The sequence below is a fragment of the Micropterus salmoides genome, unplaced genomic scaffold (assembly GCF_014851395.1).
Source record: "Micropterus salmoides isolate LMB-PRFRI ecotype aquatic unplaced genomic scaffold, ASM1485139v1 Ms_hic_scaffold_1, whole genome shotgun sequence".
NCBI classification, from domain to species: Eukaryota; Metazoa; Chordata; class Actinopteri; order Centrarchiformes; family Centrarchidae; genus Micropterus; species Micropterus salmoides.
In genome coordinates this window covers 33,674,089-33,694,240 of record NW_024040040.1, presented here as the reverse complement: position 1 = coordinate 33,694,240, position 20,152 = coordinate 33,674,089, and the positions used below count along the sequence as shown (strand labels likewise).

The 20,152-nt window shown below is 40.0% G+C and overlaps 1 protein-coding gene across 1 annotated transcript in view; it reads left to right on the top strand.

The window, feature by feature from the left end:
- Positions 1-20,152, top strand: part of prkdc (protein kinase, DNA-activated, catalytic subunit) — a 46,682-nt gene that overhangs the window by 14,768 nt on the left and 11,762 nt on the right. Inside the window, exons 32-67 of the mRNA XM_038724650.1 lie at positions 2,408-2,634; positions 2,727-2,935; positions 4,847-4,979; positions 5,572-5,730; positions 6,000-6,203; positions 6,786-6,974; positions 7,213-7,317; positions 7,455-7,622; positions 7,806-7,933; positions 8,671-8,872; positions 9,133-9,311; positions 9,433-9,601; positions 9,743-9,808; positions 9,893-9,956; positions 10,162-10,310; positions 10,511-10,651; positions 10,856-10,975; positions 11,062-11,205; positions 11,485-11,636; positions 11,727-11,858; positions 12,093-12,204; positions 12,435-12,559; positions 12,730-12,879; positions 13,338-13,511; positions 13,867-13,965; positions 14,109-14,319; positions 14,408-14,582; positions 14,696-14,893; positions 16,587-16,702; positions 16,882-17,013; positions 17,150-17,329; positions 17,822-18,030; positions 18,450-18,588; positions 19,220-19,408; positions 19,570-19,794; positions 20,041-20,149. Coding sequence (XP_038580578.1) covers positions 2,408-2,634; positions 2,727-2,935; positions 4,847-4,979; positions 5,572-5,730; positions 6,000-6,203; positions 6,786-6,974; positions 7,213-7,317; positions 7,455-7,622; positions 7,806-7,933; positions 8,671-8,872; positions 9,133-9,311; positions 9,433-9,601; positions 9,743-9,808; positions 9,893-9,956; positions 10,162-10,310; positions 10,511-10,651; positions 10,856-10,975; positions 11,062-11,205; positions 11,485-11,636; positions 11,727-11,858; positions 12,093-12,204; positions 12,435-12,559; positions 12,730-12,879; positions 13,338-13,511; positions 13,867-13,965; positions 14,109-14,319; positions 14,408-14,582; positions 14,696-14,893; positions 16,587-16,702; positions 16,882-17,013; positions 17,150-17,329; positions 17,822-18,030; positions 18,450-18,588; positions 19,220-19,408; positions 19,570-19,794; positions 20,041-20,149 — 5,583 coding nt within the window. The remainder of the gene's footprint in view (positions 1-2,407; positions 2,635-2,726; positions 2,936-4,846; positions 4,980-5,571; positions 5,731-5,999; positions 6,204-6,785; positions 6,975-7,212; positions 7,318-7,454; positions 7,623-7,805; positions 7,934-8,670; positions 8,873-9,132; positions 9,312-9,432; positions 9,602-9,742; positions 9,809-9,892; positions 9,957-10,161; positions 10,311-10,510; positions 10,652-10,855; positions 10,976-11,061; positions 11,206-11,484; positions 11,637-11,726; positions 11,859-12,092; positions 12,205-12,434; positions 12,560-12,729; positions 12,880-13,337; positions 13,512-13,866; positions 13,966-14,108; positions 14,320-14,407; positions 14,583-14,695; positions 14,894-16,586; positions 16,703-16,881; positions 17,014-17,149; positions 17,330-17,821; positions 18,031-18,449; positions 18,589-19,219; positions 19,409-19,569; positions 19,795-20,040; positions 20,150-20,152) is intronic.

Sequence of the window (20,152 nt, the reverse complement as noted above, 5' to 3'; positions counted from 1 at the left end):
CACTTAGCTGTAACTCGGGACAGACCGGGCCTCTTTCGGACTTGTGCGTTTGGTTTGAAACACCGTTTTACAGATATTTCCGAAGCTGACTGGTGGCTGTGTGTGTGACACAGGCGCTGATCGCCACAATTCACTTACTTTACTACACATTCCTTTCTGTTGTGCATTTTTCCTGTCCATCAAAGCCGCGGATGGCCCGACGATTTCACCCACCACCACCAAGTTACCTGCGGGTAGCGGCTGTTACTTTCATTCCCTGTGTGACTCTAAAGTTTATGTAGTGTCAGCTTATGTCAGGCTTAAGGCCATTGTACAACAAGAAGGCAAGGTACTGCGTAACATGCAGACGAAGCATCAACTTCGTCTGCAGACTGCTTTCCGCTTGGGTGTCATGTGACCAGAGTGTAATCGCAGCCTTTGCGATTAGAAAATCTCGTTTTATTACATCGCGATAATATTGCAAAAAAATACTAAAATAAATGAGGGACATGCAATCTACAGTATAATTTCTAACCTACATACAGAAAACCCTAAGAGCAAACTACACTAACCCAGTGGTCCCAAGAAATTCATTACATCAGTCTCTAGCTCTATCATTCATAATAATAATAATAATAATAATAATAATCCTTATTTGTAGAGCACTTTTAAAAAACAAGTTACAAAGTGCTTTAACAAGTGTAAAGAATAATACAAAAAAAAAAACAAGAGCATGAAAAATTAATATACAATTAGTAAAATACAATAAAATAAAAGGGATAAAATAAAGTCAAATAAAATCGGGAAAGGCTCTCCTATAAAAGTATGTTTTAAGAAGGGACTTAAAAGAGTTCACTGACTCAGCCAACCTGATTTCCTCAGGCAGGCTGTTCCAGAGCCTCGGGGCCCTGACAGCAAACGCTCTGTCCCCTTTAGTTTTCAGTCAAGACTCTGGAACAGACAACAGACCTCTGCCCGAGGATCTCAAGGTACGTACGTGGTGTGTATGGGACTAAAAGGTCAGGAATATAACAAGGCGAGAGGCCATGAAGAGCTTTAAAAGTGATCAATAAAATTTTAAAGTCAATTCTAAAACATACTGGGAGCCAGTGTAGTGAAGCTAAAATAGGAGTAATGTGGTCATATTTCTTTGTTCTGGTTAAAAGCCTGGCAGCTGAGTTCTGGACAGTCTGGAGTCGATCAATAGAATTTTGGGTTAAACAAGTGAAAAGGCTGTTGCAATAATCCAGGCGTGATGAGATGAAGGCGTGTAAAATGGTCTCGGTGTCCTTAAAAGTTAACATAGATCGAATTTTTGCTATATTTCTAAGTTGATAAAAACATGATTGAACAAGCTTTGTGGTGTGCATTCCAGGGTCTGTGGATCTGACGGGCAAATACATTTGTGTGTCATCAGCATAAATATGAAAAGAAATGCCATGTTTATGGATAATATGTCCAAGGGGAAGCAGGAAAATTCATGGTTATATAGGTGAAATACAATAAACATCTAAGAAACTGGAAGATAGTGGAGGCCCCCCTTGGAGCCACAAACAACAGGTCCCTAGCACCCTGAAGGCAAGTATGACTGGAAAGCAGTTATATTAAAATCTTAACCTTTATTAATCAAAAAATAGGTATTAAGACAATGTGACGCACAAAGAGACAGTTTGGCTGAGATATCAATGAGCCCATAAAACACACACTAGCTGACATGCAGTAATTTGTAAGTTGTTGCATTCATATTATTTTGTACACATGTATGTATAAAAGCTAATAAAAAAACATGTTCAAATCGCACCAACTACGCAGCCGATCCCTACCTGGGTCTCCCTGCCTAAGTTAGCCTTCCCCTAATGTCACATGGGGCTCTCCTCGTAACAGCGGTTGCCACCTGCTACGCTGCAGCCAGACGCCGCCCTGACCCTGGGCACTCTTGATGGACATGCAGCGAGCCAGCTCTTCAAGAAGAGGACAAAATCATAACACACCCGCAGCTCACCAGCAGGTGCCTATAGGCTAATCACTGTGCGCACCGCTGAACTGCCAGTCCAGCCTGACCAACTGCCCCGCCACATCAGTTCCCCCGACTTCATATTCACTTGAAATGTAGGCTTATTTAGGTCCTATAAATAAATAAATAAATAGACAAAAACTAAGGACATTTACTCTTTCATTTTAGTTAGTTTTAGTTCTGCTTAACATTCACACCTGGATAATGTATGCGTTAATTGTATTTTAATAGCATGTCAAAGGGAAAATGTTTTCACATCTTTGCCTTGTCCGGGTAACATAAAAAAATCCCTTTCAGTTTTAAATTAGTATTGATTATCCCCTCCCTACTTTCTAAAATGAAATCTCTTGACCTTTTATTGGCCCTGAAGTGTTTACAATAAATGTTTCTTTTTTTTCTTCCTTCATTGTCAAGACTCCAAAGAGAAGTCAAGCTTTCTGAAAGCTATACATTTCTTTTTGACTGAGCTGGCAACTCAGGAACTGGTAGAAGCAGAGAGCTGTTTCCCTCTCGGCGAGAAGACCTCTCACTTCAGCCCAAGAGAGGTGGACCAGTACAACTTCAGCAAGTGCACCATCATTGTCCGCCTGCTGGAGTTTGCCACCATGATTCTTGTCAAAGGAAACCAGGAGTTCTGGAAGGTATCACCGACACTCATGACATGACATTAAAAAAAGTCATGATTCTTCTTTGGGGAAAAAATTTGCCCACTACATCCTTAATTTATTCACAGCTTCTGGAGCAAGACGTTTTTGTCTCAGCTTTTTTTGAGCTGGCTGCGCTGGTGGTTTGTGAGCCATCCACTGTAGGTTTCAACATGGCAGATGTGGAGGTGATGAAGAACCTACCAGAAGTGTGTGTTCCTTTACTGAAGGCCCTGCTGGCCTCACCTTACTTCACTCATATTGAAAGCAGTTTGCGGACAAAAATCTCACGGAAAAGGTATGTTAATCATGATTTTGAGTTAATTAATAGAGAAAAAAACAAGCCATATGAAATAAAGCTAAAAAGTCTGAAAATAGTACATTAAACATTTTTTATCTCCTGTAAATGAGATAATGTACAGTCCCCTCCAAAAGTATTGGAACGGTACTGCAAATGTCTGTTTTTGTTGTTCACTGAAGACATTTGGGTTAAAGATCAAAAGATGAGTATGAGACAAGAGTTCAGAATTTCAGCTTTTATTTCCTGGTATTCACATCTAGATGTGTTAAACAACTTAAGACATATCGCCGTTTGTATTAGACCACATCATTCTTAAGTGAGCAAAAGTAAAGGAACAAATAATCTTAAATAATTTAATATATTTAATATTTGATGGCATAACCCTTGCTTGCAATAACTGCCTCAAGCCTGCGACCCATCGACATCACCAAACTGTTGCCTTCTTCATTTGTGATGCTATTCCAGGCTTTTACCGCAGCTTCTTTCAGTTCTTGTTTGTTTTTGGGTGTTTCTCCCTTCAGTCTCCTCTTAAGGAGGTGAAATGCATGCTCTATTGGGTTAAGGTCAGCTAATAGACTTGGCCAGTCTAAAACCTTCAACTTTTCCCCCCTGATGAAGTCCTTTGTTTTGTTGGCAGTGTGCTTTGGCTCATTGTCCTGCTGCATGATAAACTTCCTCCCGATTAGTTTCAATGCATTTCTCCGTAAATTGGCAGACAAAATATTTCTGTCCACTTCTGAATTCATTCTGCTGCTACCATCATCAGTTACATCATCAATAAATATTAATGAGCCTGTTCCAGAAGCAGCCATGCACGCCCAAACCATGACATTACCTCCACCATGCTTCACAGATGAGCTTGTATACTTCGGATCATAAGCAGCTCCTTTCTTTCTCCACACTTTGGCCTTTCCATCACTTTGCTAGAGATTAATCTTGGTCTCATCAGTCCATAAGATTGTGTTGCAGAACTTTTGCGGCTCATCTCTGTACTTCTTTGCAAATTTCAATCTGGCCTTCTGATTCTTACAGCTGATGAGTGGTTTGCATCTTGTGGTGTGGCCTCTATATTTCTGCTCTCTGAGTCTTCTTCGAACAGTGGATTGTGATACCTTCACCCCTGCACTGTGGAGGTCGTTGGTGATGTCACTTACTAATGTTTTGGGGGTTTTCTTCATAGCTCTCACGATATTTCTGTCATCAACTACTGTTGTTTTCCTTGGCCGACCTGTTCGACGTCTGTTGCTCAGTACTCAAGTAGTTTCTTTCTTTTTCAGGACTTTCCAAATTGTTGTGCTTGCTATGCCCAATGTTTGTCCAATGGCTGGTTTATCCTCTTTAACAGGAAATGCAGTTAAATCAATTATTGGCATGAATGTGTAACAGTCCATCTCCAACAGTCTTTAAAGGTTTAAACCAAGGATGAAAAGTTAGACTAGTCATGCAGAGCTATTTATGTTTGGACAATCACCCTAAAAGGTAACACCTGGGCAACAAGAAACATCTGTCAGTCACATGTTCCAATAGTTTTGCTCACTTGAAAAATGGATGGGTTCAAACAAAGGGTGGTATGTCCTGAGTTGTTTAACACATCTAGATGTGAATACCAGGAAGTGAGAGCTGAAATTCTGAACTCTTGTCTCATACTCATCTTTTGATCTTAAACCCAAATGTCTTCAGTGAACAACAAAAACAAAGGAATTTGCCTTACCGTTCCAATACTGTTGGAGGGGACTGTATCTCAAGAGACTTCCTGGTTTAGAAAGATTAAAAAAACAAAATTGAAATAGCGTTATTCATTTCAATTCATTAATGTATCCAAAGAATGAATGATTGTGATAATGGTACAATTATGAACACCAATTAATTAACTAATTATTTTCTTAATTTCTTTAATGATCTCTGTAGTGTGGAGCAGTTGTGTGCTTTAGACCTTTACCATTCCAGCACTCTGAGCCGCCATGACCAGATGGAAATGGTTCTGTCTTCCTGTAAGCAGATCCACAAAGCCGACTTCCTCAGATCCATTCTGCACAGCCAGGTATTTGACCTGGAACATATTCAAACATGATCATGTGACCATTAACCCACAATAAGCTTCATATTTGCAGCACCGTTTTTCCAAATGTGCCATAATTCATCCATCCATCCATCGTTATCCTGCGTAAAGGGTCGCGGGGGGCTGGAGCCAGTCCCTGCTTACATTGGGCGAATGGCGGGGTACACCCTGGACAGGTCGCCAGTCCATCGCAGGGCCACACATAGACAGACAACCACTCACACTCACATCCACACCTAAGGACAATTTAGGGTCACCCTAACCTAGCCTGCATGTCTTTGGATGGTGGGAGGAAGCCAGAGCACCTGGAGAGAACCCACGCGGACACGGGGAGAACATGAAAACTCCACACAGAAAGGCCGGGGCAACCGGGGTTTGAACCCACGACACCACGCCGCCCTGTGCCATAATTATTAAACACAAAAAATATTGAAAATGAGTAAAAAGTAAATTAACTTTATGTACTGATGACATATTTTGGTATAAGATAGATCTTGCACAGATTTTTTTTCCTTAAATTTCTTATTGCATATTCTCCAATAAAGCATTTTTTTTCTTTCTCGTCGTTTAAAAGGATGCCACCTATGCCAAATCCCTCGGGTCCCGTCTTCTAATGACCGTGTATAAAGGCATAGCACCCGGTGAGGACAGGAAGGCACTTCCATCCTTGGATATAAATACCAAGAGGCTAGCAGACGGCCTGCTTCAGCTTGCTTTTTCTCTAAGTCAACAGGTCAGTGCTACTTCTCTTCAGATTTCAAATGAAGTCATGAATGTAGCAAAGTAGATAGTGGATGTATTAGACATAATTACAAATTACAGTTTGAACATGCATAAAAATGTATTAACAGTGTACCAATACATAGTTTGGTAAAACACAATGAAGTATACTTAGAATATTCCATCAATTAAAAATACAATGAAAATGCAGCAAGCTTTTCTTTGAGTTAACAGTGTTTCACTGCCTGCTGCCTCCTGTTGTGTATTAATGTTTCTCTTCAGAGTGAGCAGCTGGTGGACTTGTTGTTGAACACCATTATGCTGTCTGTGCCAATATCTGGAAGTCATGGCCATAACTTCATGAGCTTCTCGCACGGCGAGTACTTCTACAGCCTCTTCCAGACAACCATCAACACCGAGCTGCTGAGAAGTCTGGACACCACAATACCACGCCTCATGAAAGCTTCCTCTCAAAATCCCAGCATGGTAGCTCTTTCCCCTCTCCTCTTTTTTTCCACATTTTTAAAATCTGTTTCAGAAAATTTTCCAATGCATTCCCAAAACAAAGAGAATCCTTTTCTGTGGCTTTTCAAATGTTAAACATGTTCACAGCCTGGCAGCTGGTTAATGAGACTACATACATGCTCATCTAATACTTAAAAAGAACAATGGGACCATCTGTTGAAATGCGATCAACCAGATGACCATTTTAACATAATTTCAAGTGACATACAGAAATAAAAGGTTAGCAGCAGCTGGGTAATTGAGATGTAAAGAAATATAAAATTTTCGGAAGAAATTCAAGTTTGAATAATAAGTAGTTTAGCTCAGGTTACCCTGCGATTTAGCTGCATTATTGTGCAATGTCAAGTTCTGCAGTGCTGCAGTCATTAGATGTGAGTGAATTTGCATTATTAGACTGGGTGCAGTTACTCTTAAGTGTCACTGTCAGCACAGATATTTTATTGAATGCAAATATTTGCAAGCCTGACTAGCAGTGATCTTGATACTTTACTATTCTGTGCATCGTAGCCATGCACCTGTAAAGGAACACCTGTTTTTCATCAGGTCAGCGTGTTGCTGAATGGCATGCTGGACCACAGCTTTAGAGAGCGCTCTGTGAGGAAGACTCAGGGACAACAGCTGGTTGAAGAGGTGCTAGGAAGGTGGAATACTCTGCAGTCGTGGTGGGAAGGACACTCTGCAACTCCAGAGAGCAAAACTGCCACTGTTCTGCTGCTCTCCAAGCTCCTCCAGGTATTATGAAGCTGAAGTTAGTCCCGCATGTCCCCAAGCAAAACAAAGCAGTCATCTCATAAACTATGAACTGTGACTACCAGGTATGTGAATACATGAACACCCCTGAGCAATAACGATCATCACTTATGTGCCAGGGCCCGGAAGAAACAATGCAATGCAGTACAAGCTTACCCGTGATTTAAAACTTTCCTCTAATGTTAATTAAGTCATGGATACTCTTTCCCTCTCTCATCAGATTGACTCCTCTGTCTGCTCCAATATTAACCATGAAGCGTTCAGACCAGTGTTTTCCACTTTCACGATGCTGCTGGTTGACATGAATCTGCCTCTGAATCTCAAGGTAAAGGAGTGGGGGTGTATGTTTTGACACATTTAAGTACAGTGGATGACTTCAAACTGCTGTAAAATGTTTACCTTTTCTGTTTGAGTTACTTAATAAAGTGAATGAAGCTGAAGGTTATTTTCTTGACTCTTCAGAGTCAGGCCCTGTTGGTGTTGCCCTTCTTCACAACCCTCCCGGAGGAGCCACTGGCCGAGCTGCAGAAAGCCCTCGATGCCCTGGTGGCCTCCCACTTCCCCATGCAGTCAGATGAGTTTGCAAAGGGCTCGCTTCACCGCAACAACTACATGGACTGTATCCGAAAGGTAAAGTCAATGTTTCGAGATTGGGGAGGATAACGCAGAATAAGTAAAAAGTTAATCTGGTCTTTTTTTTCTTTTTTTTTTTTTTTAGAGCAAACAGACTCACCTGTCTCCAAAGACTTGTGGCTAGTGTATCTGGTCTGACCAAGTTTTATGTTCTCCCAACCCCACATTTCTGTCTTTTAGTTGCTGGATGCCCTTGAGCTTTCTCAGAGCCCACTCTTGCTCAAATTGATGGCAGGGATTCTATGTCGAGATAGAAAACACATCATGGAGGAGCACTTCCTAACATGTTTCCAAAGAATTGCTAAGCGGTTAGTAAAGCCTCCACAACCATTTTTCACTAAGGTTGCACATGAGGTTTCTTTCTTTCTTACTTACATTGAGGTGTAGCTGTTTTGAATGGGTAGGTTAAACATAACAAATGTTGTGATCAAGTCCAGTTATAGATGACCTTTTAATTTAGAATGTGAACAGAACACCTGAGTATCATGTTTTAGCTTTTCACAAACTGTTTCTGTTCAGTGTATCTGTCTGTGAAGGTTCTTCGTTATCCCGGTCATAGTTACCAAAGAAGGTTAAAGTCAGCTTTTACTTAATTTTACTCAAGAAAGATTTTATCATAATTGTTTTGAATGTTCTACCTCAGATTTGTGAAGTGATCCACTGTTTGGCATCAAGTATTGACCATAAAGATGATTTTAAACCACAATTAACCATCAGGTTTCTTCAGCTTTCCCTCAGTAGCAAAAATCATCCTTTAAACTCAAAAGAAATAAAGATTTGGTCCTTATCGTGATAATTATCGATATCGAAAGATATGAAACTTTTTATCGTGATAACATTTTTGGCCATATCGTCCAGCCCTGGTTGAAAGTACTAGAAAGTTCAGTATATTCTTACTAGAGATGACATATGAGATGCCATCATGACAGTGACTAAGAAGAGGTCTGTTAAGTTCCATTGCAGGGTCATTAGATAACGTTGCATTAGGTCATACAGGAGTTGCTTATTCTGTGTCCACTGTCCGTCTTTATCAATGTCTACCTAGGTCAAGCAGTGTAGTACAACTGCTGTGTACAGTATATGGGGTGATCCAGCAGGGTGATGTGCCGATGAGCTCCATGCTGCAGGCCATGATGGAAAGGGTTCTGCTGCCTCTTGCCTCCCACTGTAGCACCAAGGCCCTGAACGACTTCTATGTGGCAAATGTTTCGGACATCACTGCTTTGCTGCTCAGCCGCTTCACGAAGGTTTTCTTCTTAACATCGTTACATTCAGTGAAATATTTAAAGATATGCAGTAAAAGCTTTAATAGCTTTTTTTCTGGTTGTATTATAAACATTTATGATATGTATGTATTACGCATTGTGTTTGTTATTTAGCATTATACTACTACATCTGGCAGTTGCGTAAATGTTTTGTCCTCACAGTCCAGAGCTAGCAGTGTATCATTTAGACCGGAGGAGCACTTTGGAAATCGATTTAAGGCCAGTTTATTTATCAATTTCAGTCAAATGAAACAGATTTTGAGATCCAGTTGCTGAAGAAGAACGGCTGCTACAAGCTGATGGAGCTCCTGTATTCTCGGCTTCCCAAAGAAGAGGTTTACTCCAAGGAGTCCCGCATCAATCAAGCCTACTGTCGTTCAGACAAAGCAGAGGGGAATGAGTTGTCCAAGACCTTGATCAAGTAGGACACCCTGACACTTTAAAAATGCAACATGTAACATGGTAGTCATGTAAAATTTCCTTATTCTTCCATGATAGATTAGAATATTGATTTGATGATGATATTAATTGGTTTCAATCAGGTCATGTTTTGAAGCATTCACTGAGAACATGGCTGGTGAGACTCAGCTCCTTGAACTTAGGAGACACTATCACTGCGCTGCTTACAACTGTGCAATCGCCGTCATCAGCTGCAGCTTCAATGAGCCCAAATTCTACCATGGTTTCCTCTTCAGTGAGAAACCAGAGAAGGTAAGGGATGACTTCTATAATAAAATCCAGCTCACCTCAGCACGATGCACAACAATTAATTATGCAAATCTCGGTGGAATAATGGTGAGTGATCGGAGAACTCAAGAGGACTTCACTGACTGTTTTTCTTTCCTTTTCCAGAATCAGTTCATTCTGGAAAATATCATCGATATTAAAAGGACCTACAACTTTCCAATTGAAATTGAGGTATGTTTTTTTGACATATCTGTTTGTACAGTGTACTTTGAGTTGCAGTCATGGTGTATTCATTTATTTTTATCATCAATGTAGGTTCCACTTGAGAGAAAGAAGAAATATGTCATGATTCGAAAAGAAGTGAGCGAGGAGAATGGAGGTATTCATTTACTGTTCACAACAATGTTTTGAAACGTTTTGAATTTGGCCGTCATAGCAGCTGCTATTTACAATTAAAGGGGATGTGGTGGGTGTAATATAGGCAATGAGGTGGCCACAGAGGTCAGTGCATCTCCAGTAATTTACCCATAGTATTTTTAAATTGATGCTTTTTGTTCATGAGATTTATGGTGGGGTTTCCATAGAAGCACCGGTGTATCTGTCCTCCCAGTCGTACATGGCCGACAGCAGCCTGAGTGAGGAGATGAGTCAGTTTGATTTCTCCACCGGAGTCCAAAGCTTCTCCTTCAGCTCCCAAAACCCTGAAGGACACAGACGCACTGCTGCAAAAAGAGTTAGTCATGTGATTTCTTTTGTTTCCCTTACACAACTGCACTGAAGTTTGTCCACCCTGTCAAAGGGTTAAATCCTTGGTGGCAACTAACTGTATGTATGTTTAGCACTGTGACAGGTAATCTGCAGTTTAATGACAGATACATTATAATATTGTTTTGATGGTGATAAGGAAGATTGTTGGTATGTTTGTACATCTAGGAGACAGAGGAGACAAATCCCTCCCAGGATGCAATGGTGGATCTAGAAATGGATGAGCTAAATCAGCATGAATGCATGACAGCCATGACTGCTCTCATTGGACACATGCAAAGGAACAACATAACCCCTAAAATTGAACAGGTCAGTGGCACAGAAGAGTAAAGCTTGTTTTGACTTTTGATCTTTTTACAGAAAAGTCATTTCCGTAATACTTCATCTGGATAGGTGGAAAGCACACTGCAGACAGAAACACATGGCTTCACATCAATATAATAGAATGATCTACAAATATTATTTTGGAACTCATGTCATTCAGACTACTCTCTACTTTTGTTAATGAAACAGGGAAACCTGCCTGGTGAACTTCCTCCGTGGATGAAATTTCTACATGCAAAACTGTCAAATCCAGCAACACCTCTGAATATCAGGCTCTTCATCTCAAAGCTCATCATCAACACAGAGGAGGTAAATGGCCCTCGATACAAATGTATTTGATTACTGTCTTTGAATAAAATAAATCAAGGTTTAATCTTTGTTGTCAATCTTCCCAGGTTTTTCGACCATATGCCAAGCACTGGCTGGGGCCGCTCCTGCAGGTTGTGGTCTCTGGAAACAACGGAGGAGAGGGGATCCATTTTATGGTGGTGGATGTTGTGGTCACAGTGCTCTCTTGGACAAGCCTGGCCAGCCCCAAGGTTGCTAATACTTAAATTTTTAAGACAGCAAATATAAGTCATTAATATATTTTTGCTGCGGTCTGTACAAATATCAACATTTGTTTAAGTTTAATCTAAAGATTCCAACATATGGCTTTGAAATTTTGAGAGGGACTTTTGTTTTGACATTATGGGACTTTCTCCCGGGTGGTTTTTTTTTTCCTCACTTTTTTTTGCCATTTTATTATAATATAAAACTCCATATAACTACGGAGCACTAGTAGATTATCATTAGTAATAGATTTATTTTTGTCCCAGGGTAACCCCAGAGATGAAGTGCTCGCCAACCGGCTGTTAGAGTTCCTGATGAAACACAGTTTCCACTCCAAGAGGGCAGTATTCCGTCACAACCTGGAGATCATTCGCACTCTGGTAGAGTGCTGGAAAGACTGTCTGCATGTCCCTTACAGGTATTCCTTGCACATTCTCATTGAACAATTAATGTGCATTTGACACAATGGAATATAACTGGTCTTTTATCTCTTTTCCTGCCCTGCTAGTCTGATATACGAGCGGTTTTGTGGCACTGACCCAAATAGTAAGGACAACTCTGTTGGACTGCAGCTGCTGGGGATCATCCTGGCCAACAACCTTCCAGCTTATGATGCCTCATGTGGAATTGAATATGAGAGGTAAAATATACAGTGAAGCTAAAGTGCAACATACTGCACACTGTGTAACTTCACAGCTTCACTGTTTAGAACCATAATTTAATTTGCTAATTCAGATATTGTTTTTTTTTTTGTTGCAAGTTGAAGTGAAATTAAGCAACAGACAGCAAGATAAACAGAGAATGTGTGTTGTAGCTCTCATACTGCCATCTTGCAAAGCATCTTTAATCATTTCTGTGTGCTCTGTATTTTCAGGTACATCCAATCTCTCACCAACAACGTGTCATTTGTAAGGTATAAAGACGTCTACGCAGCTGCTGCTGAAATTATCGGCCTCATCCTGAAGAATATGACTGAAATGGACATTGTATGAGACTTTCCCTTCTTTGGTTGAATTCCAGTTATACTTCATATATGTTCAAGAAGCACAAATATTTATTTAGTTAATGCTTAGGTAAAGTCAGCAGATGTGTATCTCGATGATGGAACCCTATTCAAATGTTATGTGATCGGCAGTATTTTTATTTTTTCATTTTAAATTCAGTACATTCATTACGTGAATGTCAGATTTGTGTCATTTTTTTATTCTTGTCTCAGCATCATCAAGAACTTCTCGGTCATGCTGCAACTAAGATAACAAATCTGAAGAAAAAAGACATGGATGACAAGTTCATAATTTGCTTAAACAAAGTGTCAAAACACTTTCCCCCTTTTATGGATCGGTGAGTTTGTAGTTCTGCCTTATGTTTTATACTTTCCCCTTGTAATTCAAAAATAATTTAATAAATCAACATGGTGAATTTTACTGTCTGCACATTGCTTTTGATGCGACCCTAAGCATTAAAATCTAAAGTCTTATTGTTAACTGCGGCTTTACTTAAAACATTTTCAGGTTTGTCAACTACGTGTTCTTCCTCCTGCCAAAGTTGCACGGCATCTTAAAGACTCATTGTTTGGAGTGCGTGCTGAGCAGAGCGGATGTCATCCCAGACATCTTTCTGCAGCTGAAGACCACAGGCTTCATTCAGATGATGGGCCATAGGTAAGTCCTAATCACTGTCTTCACCGTGATCTGCATGTTTATTGTCTTTATGGATTGTCTTTGGTTCACTTCCGTTAGTAATCTCTGCAAACACATTAAGACATTAAATTATTGTACTGTAAGTACCCCAAACAAATGAAACCGTCACTGAAAAAAATTTATAAAACCCCTGCCAGCACATACACTGCATTGTGGTTTGTTGAACATAGATTTGGCAGGAAATCTCCTGCTATGCTTTCACACAAACTGTGCTGAAGTTTTGAGCTTGTCTGATATCTGTAAATGGCTTAAAGTGGTTGAAATTATATGTTTGAATTAACAATATGTCCAGGTCCTTTGCGATCATCAAATACAGGAAATCAAGAGATTTGACATCTTATAAGTGTAATGAATAACACATTTAAATATTCATTTGTGCTGCGACCTTGTTTCTGCACATTGCTCTTCTGTGCCCCCAGGGATGAAGCAAAGCAGAGAGTTTGTCTGGATATCATCCACAAGATTATTGCCCACCTGACTCCAGTTCAGCTTCAGGAGCTCCTAGGACCTGTGACAGCTTTTGTCTCCCATCATTCACCAGTGTGCAGAGAGAGGATGTATGACATCCTCATGTGGATCCAGGACAACTACAGGTACTGTGAGCCCTTTTGTCCTCTTGTTATCAAACAGATCATAATTTCCCACTTTGCTCTCTTGTTATTTACATTATTTATGCCATGATGTAGTTGTGTAAACTAGCTACAAAATAATATATATCATTCAGTAACATTTTCTGATTTAACCCAAGGGGGATAATGCATAATTTAAACAATTAACCGATGTGGGTTAAATACTATATTCCATATAGCAAGACTACCAAATGGTGCAAATTGTACAGCAAAATTGATTTACAATTACTCATTTTATTATGTTGGATTAATATAGTCACAGGTTGTTACTTCTTTGACGTGAACTTTAGTGATATTCTGTTTTTTATGATTCTTCTAGTGATGCAGAGAGCATGGAAGACAGCACCTCAGTAGAGGTTTTGAATGCAGCTAAAGAAACACTACTTCAGGGACTCTCTGAAGAAAACCAAGGCCTTCAGTAAGTACCCACTATTTCTCTCTTACCTTTATTTTATGTTATCCATTCTTATATTGTGCAGGTAAGTTTAATTGCTACAATTCACAATACAATAATCAGCATTTTAACCAAAAAACCTCCATCTCTGTCCATTATGTTTTCAGGCTTTATGTTCGTAACTTCTGGAGTCAGGAGAAGCGCCTCCCCACTGCGACCCTAGAGAGAATGTTGACGGTGCTTGGATCTCTGTACTCCTGTCACATAGAAAGGTGTTTCTTAAGCTTAGCTACCAATCTGCTACTGGAAATGACCAGCCAGAGTCCTGACTTCAAACGAAACATGTTTGAGTATCCACTGTCAGAGTGTACCTTTCAGGTCCGTTACGCTAACAAGATAGTTAGATATTTTTATTAGTATGCTAGTGATGACGCTGATGTATTAATGACATTTTTCCACTCTCTAGGACTATGTGATTGATTCCAACTGGCGCTTCAGGAGTACAGTGATGACTCCCATGTTTGTTGAAACTCAAAGCTCTCAGGGCCCAGAAAGTTTGGCAGCGTCCCAGTCTGGAAGCATGAAGGGGAAGCTGCGAGCCACTCAGACTTCATTAGAGTTCTCCCAAACCCAAACAGCAGGTACTAATCTAATTCAGTGTACTGGTATTATTATACCAGTACTAAGGACAGAAGCACGTGCTGTACCTTTTGCAGCTTAACATATTTTTCTTTACCTATTTTTTCCCCACTAGGTCGACGTACAGCATATAACTGGCTGACGGGCAGCAGTGTGGATACACTAGCAGAGTACACACTTGGCTCTGAGTCCTCACTGTTGGTGTTTGATAAGAAATCAGAAAGGCAAGGTACAGCAAGGAGACCAGTAGGAGAAGGCTTTGGCCTAAAACGCCTTACTGCATCAACCGATGAGGTGGACAGTCGCACTAAAGGTTAGTCTCTGAGAGGAATTGCCCACCTGTTAAAATTTTGCACTGCCCATTGTTCCTTAATTTTTTATGACTGTTAAGTATGTTCCAGTGAGATGATGTGCAGACCGCTTTGTCCGTGTTGGCTGGCCCACCTTTATCATCTGGGCTGAACCCAAAATACTCCCAAACAGAAGCAGAGGCATTATACTTTATTACTAGTCCTTACCACTCGCAGTTGCTGCTTTTAGTGTACGGACTGAATATGTTGTTGAGAGAATGAACACAGCAAAGCAGAGGAAAAGGTGAGCTGTGAAATGTAGCAGTAAATGTTGAGTGTAGGTTTCAGTTTATCAGCAAATAAAGTAACAGCTAAAGCTCGTGTGTGTGTGTGTGTGTGTGTGTGTGTGTGTGTGTGTGTGTGTGTGTGTGTGTGTGTGTGGTGTGTGTGTGTGTGTGTGTGTGTGTGTGTGTGTGTGTGTGTGTGTGTGTGTGTGTGTGTGTTTACCAACTTCCGGTAGAAGTGAAGGGGTTTATCGCATTGAAGATGTCAGGCAGTTTTATGCAGTGTCGCCCACCCACGTTGAGGGCGTACACTACAATACATCAGCTCAATACAGCATCTCCATTTCAATTTTATAGAAAGAGGAGCATCTGTATTTTGGACAGTATTGGAAGTCATAGCATCGGCATTTCTAAATACCCTGGTACACCATAATACCTTGATACCGGCTAAACCTATTATAAGAGGTTACTTCCAGCACCGGTGGTGCTGTAAAGTTTCATTAGGGCTCTATGAAATCTGTTTAAAATATGTTAAAAAAAAAATTAAATTTATGTTATTTTAATTTTTTTGAAGTTTTTTATTTTTTTGGAATTTTGTGTGGTGGATGAATAAAGTTTCTAAATTTCAATAAGAAATAAATAAGTGAATAATCAATTAATTTTATGTATCATGCAAATATTTATATAGAAATATTCAAATGTATGTGCAACAAGTCACAATACATGTATTGTCAAATGTCCCCTATTAAATAGGTTTTCACTTAACTACTGACAATTTCTTCCCTCGGGTCTTCTGCAGGACAGCATCCATATGCTGCTCAAACACAGAGGTCTGACGGAGGCTACTTTCACACGGGCAACGTTCCTTCTTGTTTACAAAGCTTGACCGGACATGGCTTATAATGCTGGGGAAATCACAGATTGAGAAATTGCTTCCACATTTTGGCAGATTCTACGATATTCTGCATTTCAAAGTTGATTCCATTTGTATGATCATATATATAATATAATCATATTCTGTGATTGGATCAGTGTTTACCGCATCACACAAATCATGGGACCCTACTTCATATCAGCTTTGATCCACTGGTATATTGTATTCAAATACTGAACAGGGTTAATGTTTCAAAACTGATGAAGCTGACCTGTTATGTGTCCTGGTTAACTGTAAAAGGGTAACTCAAGTTATTTGAGCTGGGAAACTGAATTGCAAAACATGGTGGGCCACAGCCCCATGTTTAAATGTTCTTGCAGTAATGATTTGACTAAATTATGTGATGAAGACTTCATGTGCAGGATGATTATTTGCTTCAGAACTTTGTTCTGTCGATCGTAACGGTTGGATGTTCTGTTAACTATCACAGCAATCATGTTTTGTTTTTTGAGGTTAGACATTAATGTAAATATATATTTTATGTCTGTATGTCAACAGCGGAAAACGAGCAACGTACTAACATCCTAAGATTGAGACGCAGATTTCTCAAGGATCAGGAGAAAGTCAGCTTGACATATGCACAAAGAGAGATTCAACAGCAAAAACAGAAAAAGGTATCAAACTAATATGCCTAATATGTTCATCCTTAATGCAAATTATTTTTGAAATGCTCTACAGCAGCCCATACGCACTTAAAGATTAATTACTTTATAGTTTGTTCCTTATTGTGTCACTAACTTTTCCAAACTGCCACTGTCTCTAACCATCACTGGTTTTGTTGGGTGACCCACAGGAAGACAAAGCTGATCAAAGGCTGAGAAAAGAGGCTCAGGTGACTCTCTATCGTAACTACAGAGTGGGAGACTTTCCAGACATCCAGATCTCATACAGTAGCCTCATCACCCCCCTTCAGGCACTAGCACAGGTAAGTACAAAGTAGTTAGGCTGGAAAGATGCTAAACATAAATGAACAAAAACAATACATACACACATACAGTACAATACATCCAAAAAACAAATAGACAGATAATGTTTTTTTTTTTCCATGCATATTCCTTCAGAGAGATCCAATTTTAGCCAAACAGCTGTTCAGCTCTCTGTTTGCTGGTATCCTCCAAGAAATGGAAACACACAAATCAAGAGGGGAGAGCGGGAGGATTAAAGAGGAGCTGCGATGCAACATGAATACATTCCTGAGCAAGAGTACCCTCTGCTTCCCTCCATTTATAGCATGTGTGCAGGTAATGGCCTTCAGAAACTATTTTAAAATTTTGTCTCAGTCCTGGATATGTAAAATTACAGAGTGCATCCACAATAACACTGTATCTGTGTCCAGTAAGAAAAGTGAAGTATTACTATATTTAAATAGGTTTTATCATCTTTACATTAATATTCTAATTTCCTCCAGAGCGTAGTCTTTTTTATGGGTGACGGCGCTTTCTCCATTTATTTTCTTTCATGTTGGCCATTATTAGTAATATTTATTTTTGCATTTTTAGAAACACAAATTGTCACAAGTCTCACAACACTTGTAAGACATAATGGAAGTTTTTAGTTTAACTGTAGTGAAATCCGGCTGTTACCCAACAGCTAACAGAGTGGCAACAAATAAAATGTGTCATGCAGGTGCTCCAATATGCTGTCGGTGCTTTGTTATTGAATAGCTTGATTATTAAAGTGAAACTTCTCTAAACTGTAAGGCTGAAAACCAACGAGTCTGGTTGTGTTGTTAGGACATGTGCTACCAGAATAAGGAGCTGCAGCATCTCAATCCAGCAGCCATCAGCTCCACTTGCCTGGTGAGTCTCCAGCAGCCGTCCGGCATCCTGCTGCTGGAAGATGGCTTGTTACATGCTGGTGGCCAGGAGGAGCCTCCTACCAAACGGTCACGAGGGCGCAAAGAAATCCCCCCAGACACCAATAAATGGATCCACCTTGCAAGGTATTACAATGTTGTTTACCTTGATACTGGTTCTGTCAGTGATGGTGTATAGCTTAATTTTAGGAGCTGAATAACATGCCACAGCTTTAAAGTGCATTTGTGCATACCGTACTGTTGTCTTCTCCTTAGATAGCTCATAGCTGGGTTTAAGATACTGTACAGTATGTAGCTGATTAGAAACATCATTAACTTAATGATGAAGTGGTGACTTCATTTCTTTTTTAATGCCAGTTCATCTTTTCTATTCCTTTTTTCCAATGGAAACAGATTCATGTACCTTACCTCTGTCCCTACATGTTTTGTCAGATTGTAACTGCCAGGAGCTACATTACAGCGCCACTCAATCACCTTTGGATGAGTGTAGTTGGTTTTGTTAATTGTAGAACTTAGCGTGCTCTTTGTTTCCCCTGTTCATCCAGGCTTTACAGATCTTTGGAGGATTATGATGTTATGCGTGGCATCTTTGGTGGTAAAGTTGGGACCAAGTCGATCACCTGTGCTGCGCTTCAAGCTGAAGCCAACAGTGATTTTGCAGAAGCTGTGAAGCTTTACAATCAGGTACAGTTTTTCCCAATGCAACAAGGCTAGCATAGTTGTTAGGTAGCGTTTCAATACACTGGACTGCTGTAGTTTTACCAGATTGCTAGTTGTGTACATAGCACTGTAGTAGTGTTAATTTTCATAAAAATTTAGTCTTAGTCCTGTTTCAAATGTCCTTGTTAGTGTTTTGTCATATATTAGTTGACCAAGTCTGGGTATTTTAGTCTGATTTTAGTCAAAAGAAAATCAAAAGTATTTTAGTCTATTTTTAGTCATTAACCATCATTTTAGTCTTAAAATATCACAAATCATGCTTTTAGGGGAGCTGATGGCTTAATAAGACATAAAATACAGCTGAATGAACACTGTTCAACTGAAAATTTAGAGGGAGTAATATTTTGTCTCCTCATTATAATGTCAAAAAAGAGAGATTTTATTAATGTTTTTATTTTATGAATTACATTTTAGTCTCGTAATTTTTCGTCAACAATATTGCATGTTAATATAGTGTCAGCGTCTAAGGAGATTGTCGCCGTCGTTTTAGTCAGGGGGAAAAAAGTCGGTGACAAATATATTTCATTTAGTTTCATCTGACAAAAGTAACACTACACTGTAGTGTAAAAGTGTTTACTCTCTCCCATACTGGCAGGCGCTGAACACTGAGGATTGGAGTGATGGCGAGCCCACTGACTCTGAGAAGGACTTCTGGGAAATAGCTGCCATGGAGGCCTACAACCATCTGACTGAGTGGAAGTCTCTTCAGTACTGCTCCACTGTAAACATAGATGAAAACTCGCCACCCAACCTCGAGCTGATGTGGTCGGAGCCTCTCTACCAGGTAACAGATCGGACCATCCAACACCCTGCAGGTTTACTTCCAACCAAAAAGCATTTTCCTCTATTGTTGATCGTGAAGCGATGGCTTCAAATGAAAACTTTGCAAAAATTGCATCAGCCCTCCATGTCATACAAATGCCCTTGTTTTTGCATTTGTGACAGGAAATGTACCTGCGGCACATGATTCGCAGCATGTTGAAGCAGCTGCAGCTGGGTGAGACGGAACAAACTCTTCTCAGCTTCATCGACAAAGCCATGAGGGTAGAGGAACGCAAAAAGCTGCTGGAAAGTCATTACAGCCAAGAGCTCAGCTTGCTCTACATCCTGCAGGAGGACTATGACCGTGCAAAATACTACACCAACTACGCCATGCAACTCTTTATGGAGGTCTGCTGTCACACATCCTTTCTGCCTATCACCTAAGAGTTTTACAATGGCAGAGTTAATTATTAATTAATTAATATTAATTACTTAATGTATAGTATGTTGTATATATTGAATATGTAGATTTAATACATGCTCTAAATCTCTCTAAAAATACTCAAAGAATCAGTGAAAGAATATGCACAAATGCGTTTGGATCTGAAACTCTACGCTCACCCACAGTGTGCACTCAATCTCTGCCTCCTATAGAATTACTCTAGTGTGGATACGCTGTTGACTCAAAGTCGGCTCACCACCCTGCAGTCAGTGCAGGCCTTGACTGAAATCCAGGACTTCCTGCTGTTCATTAAAGGAGAGGGTG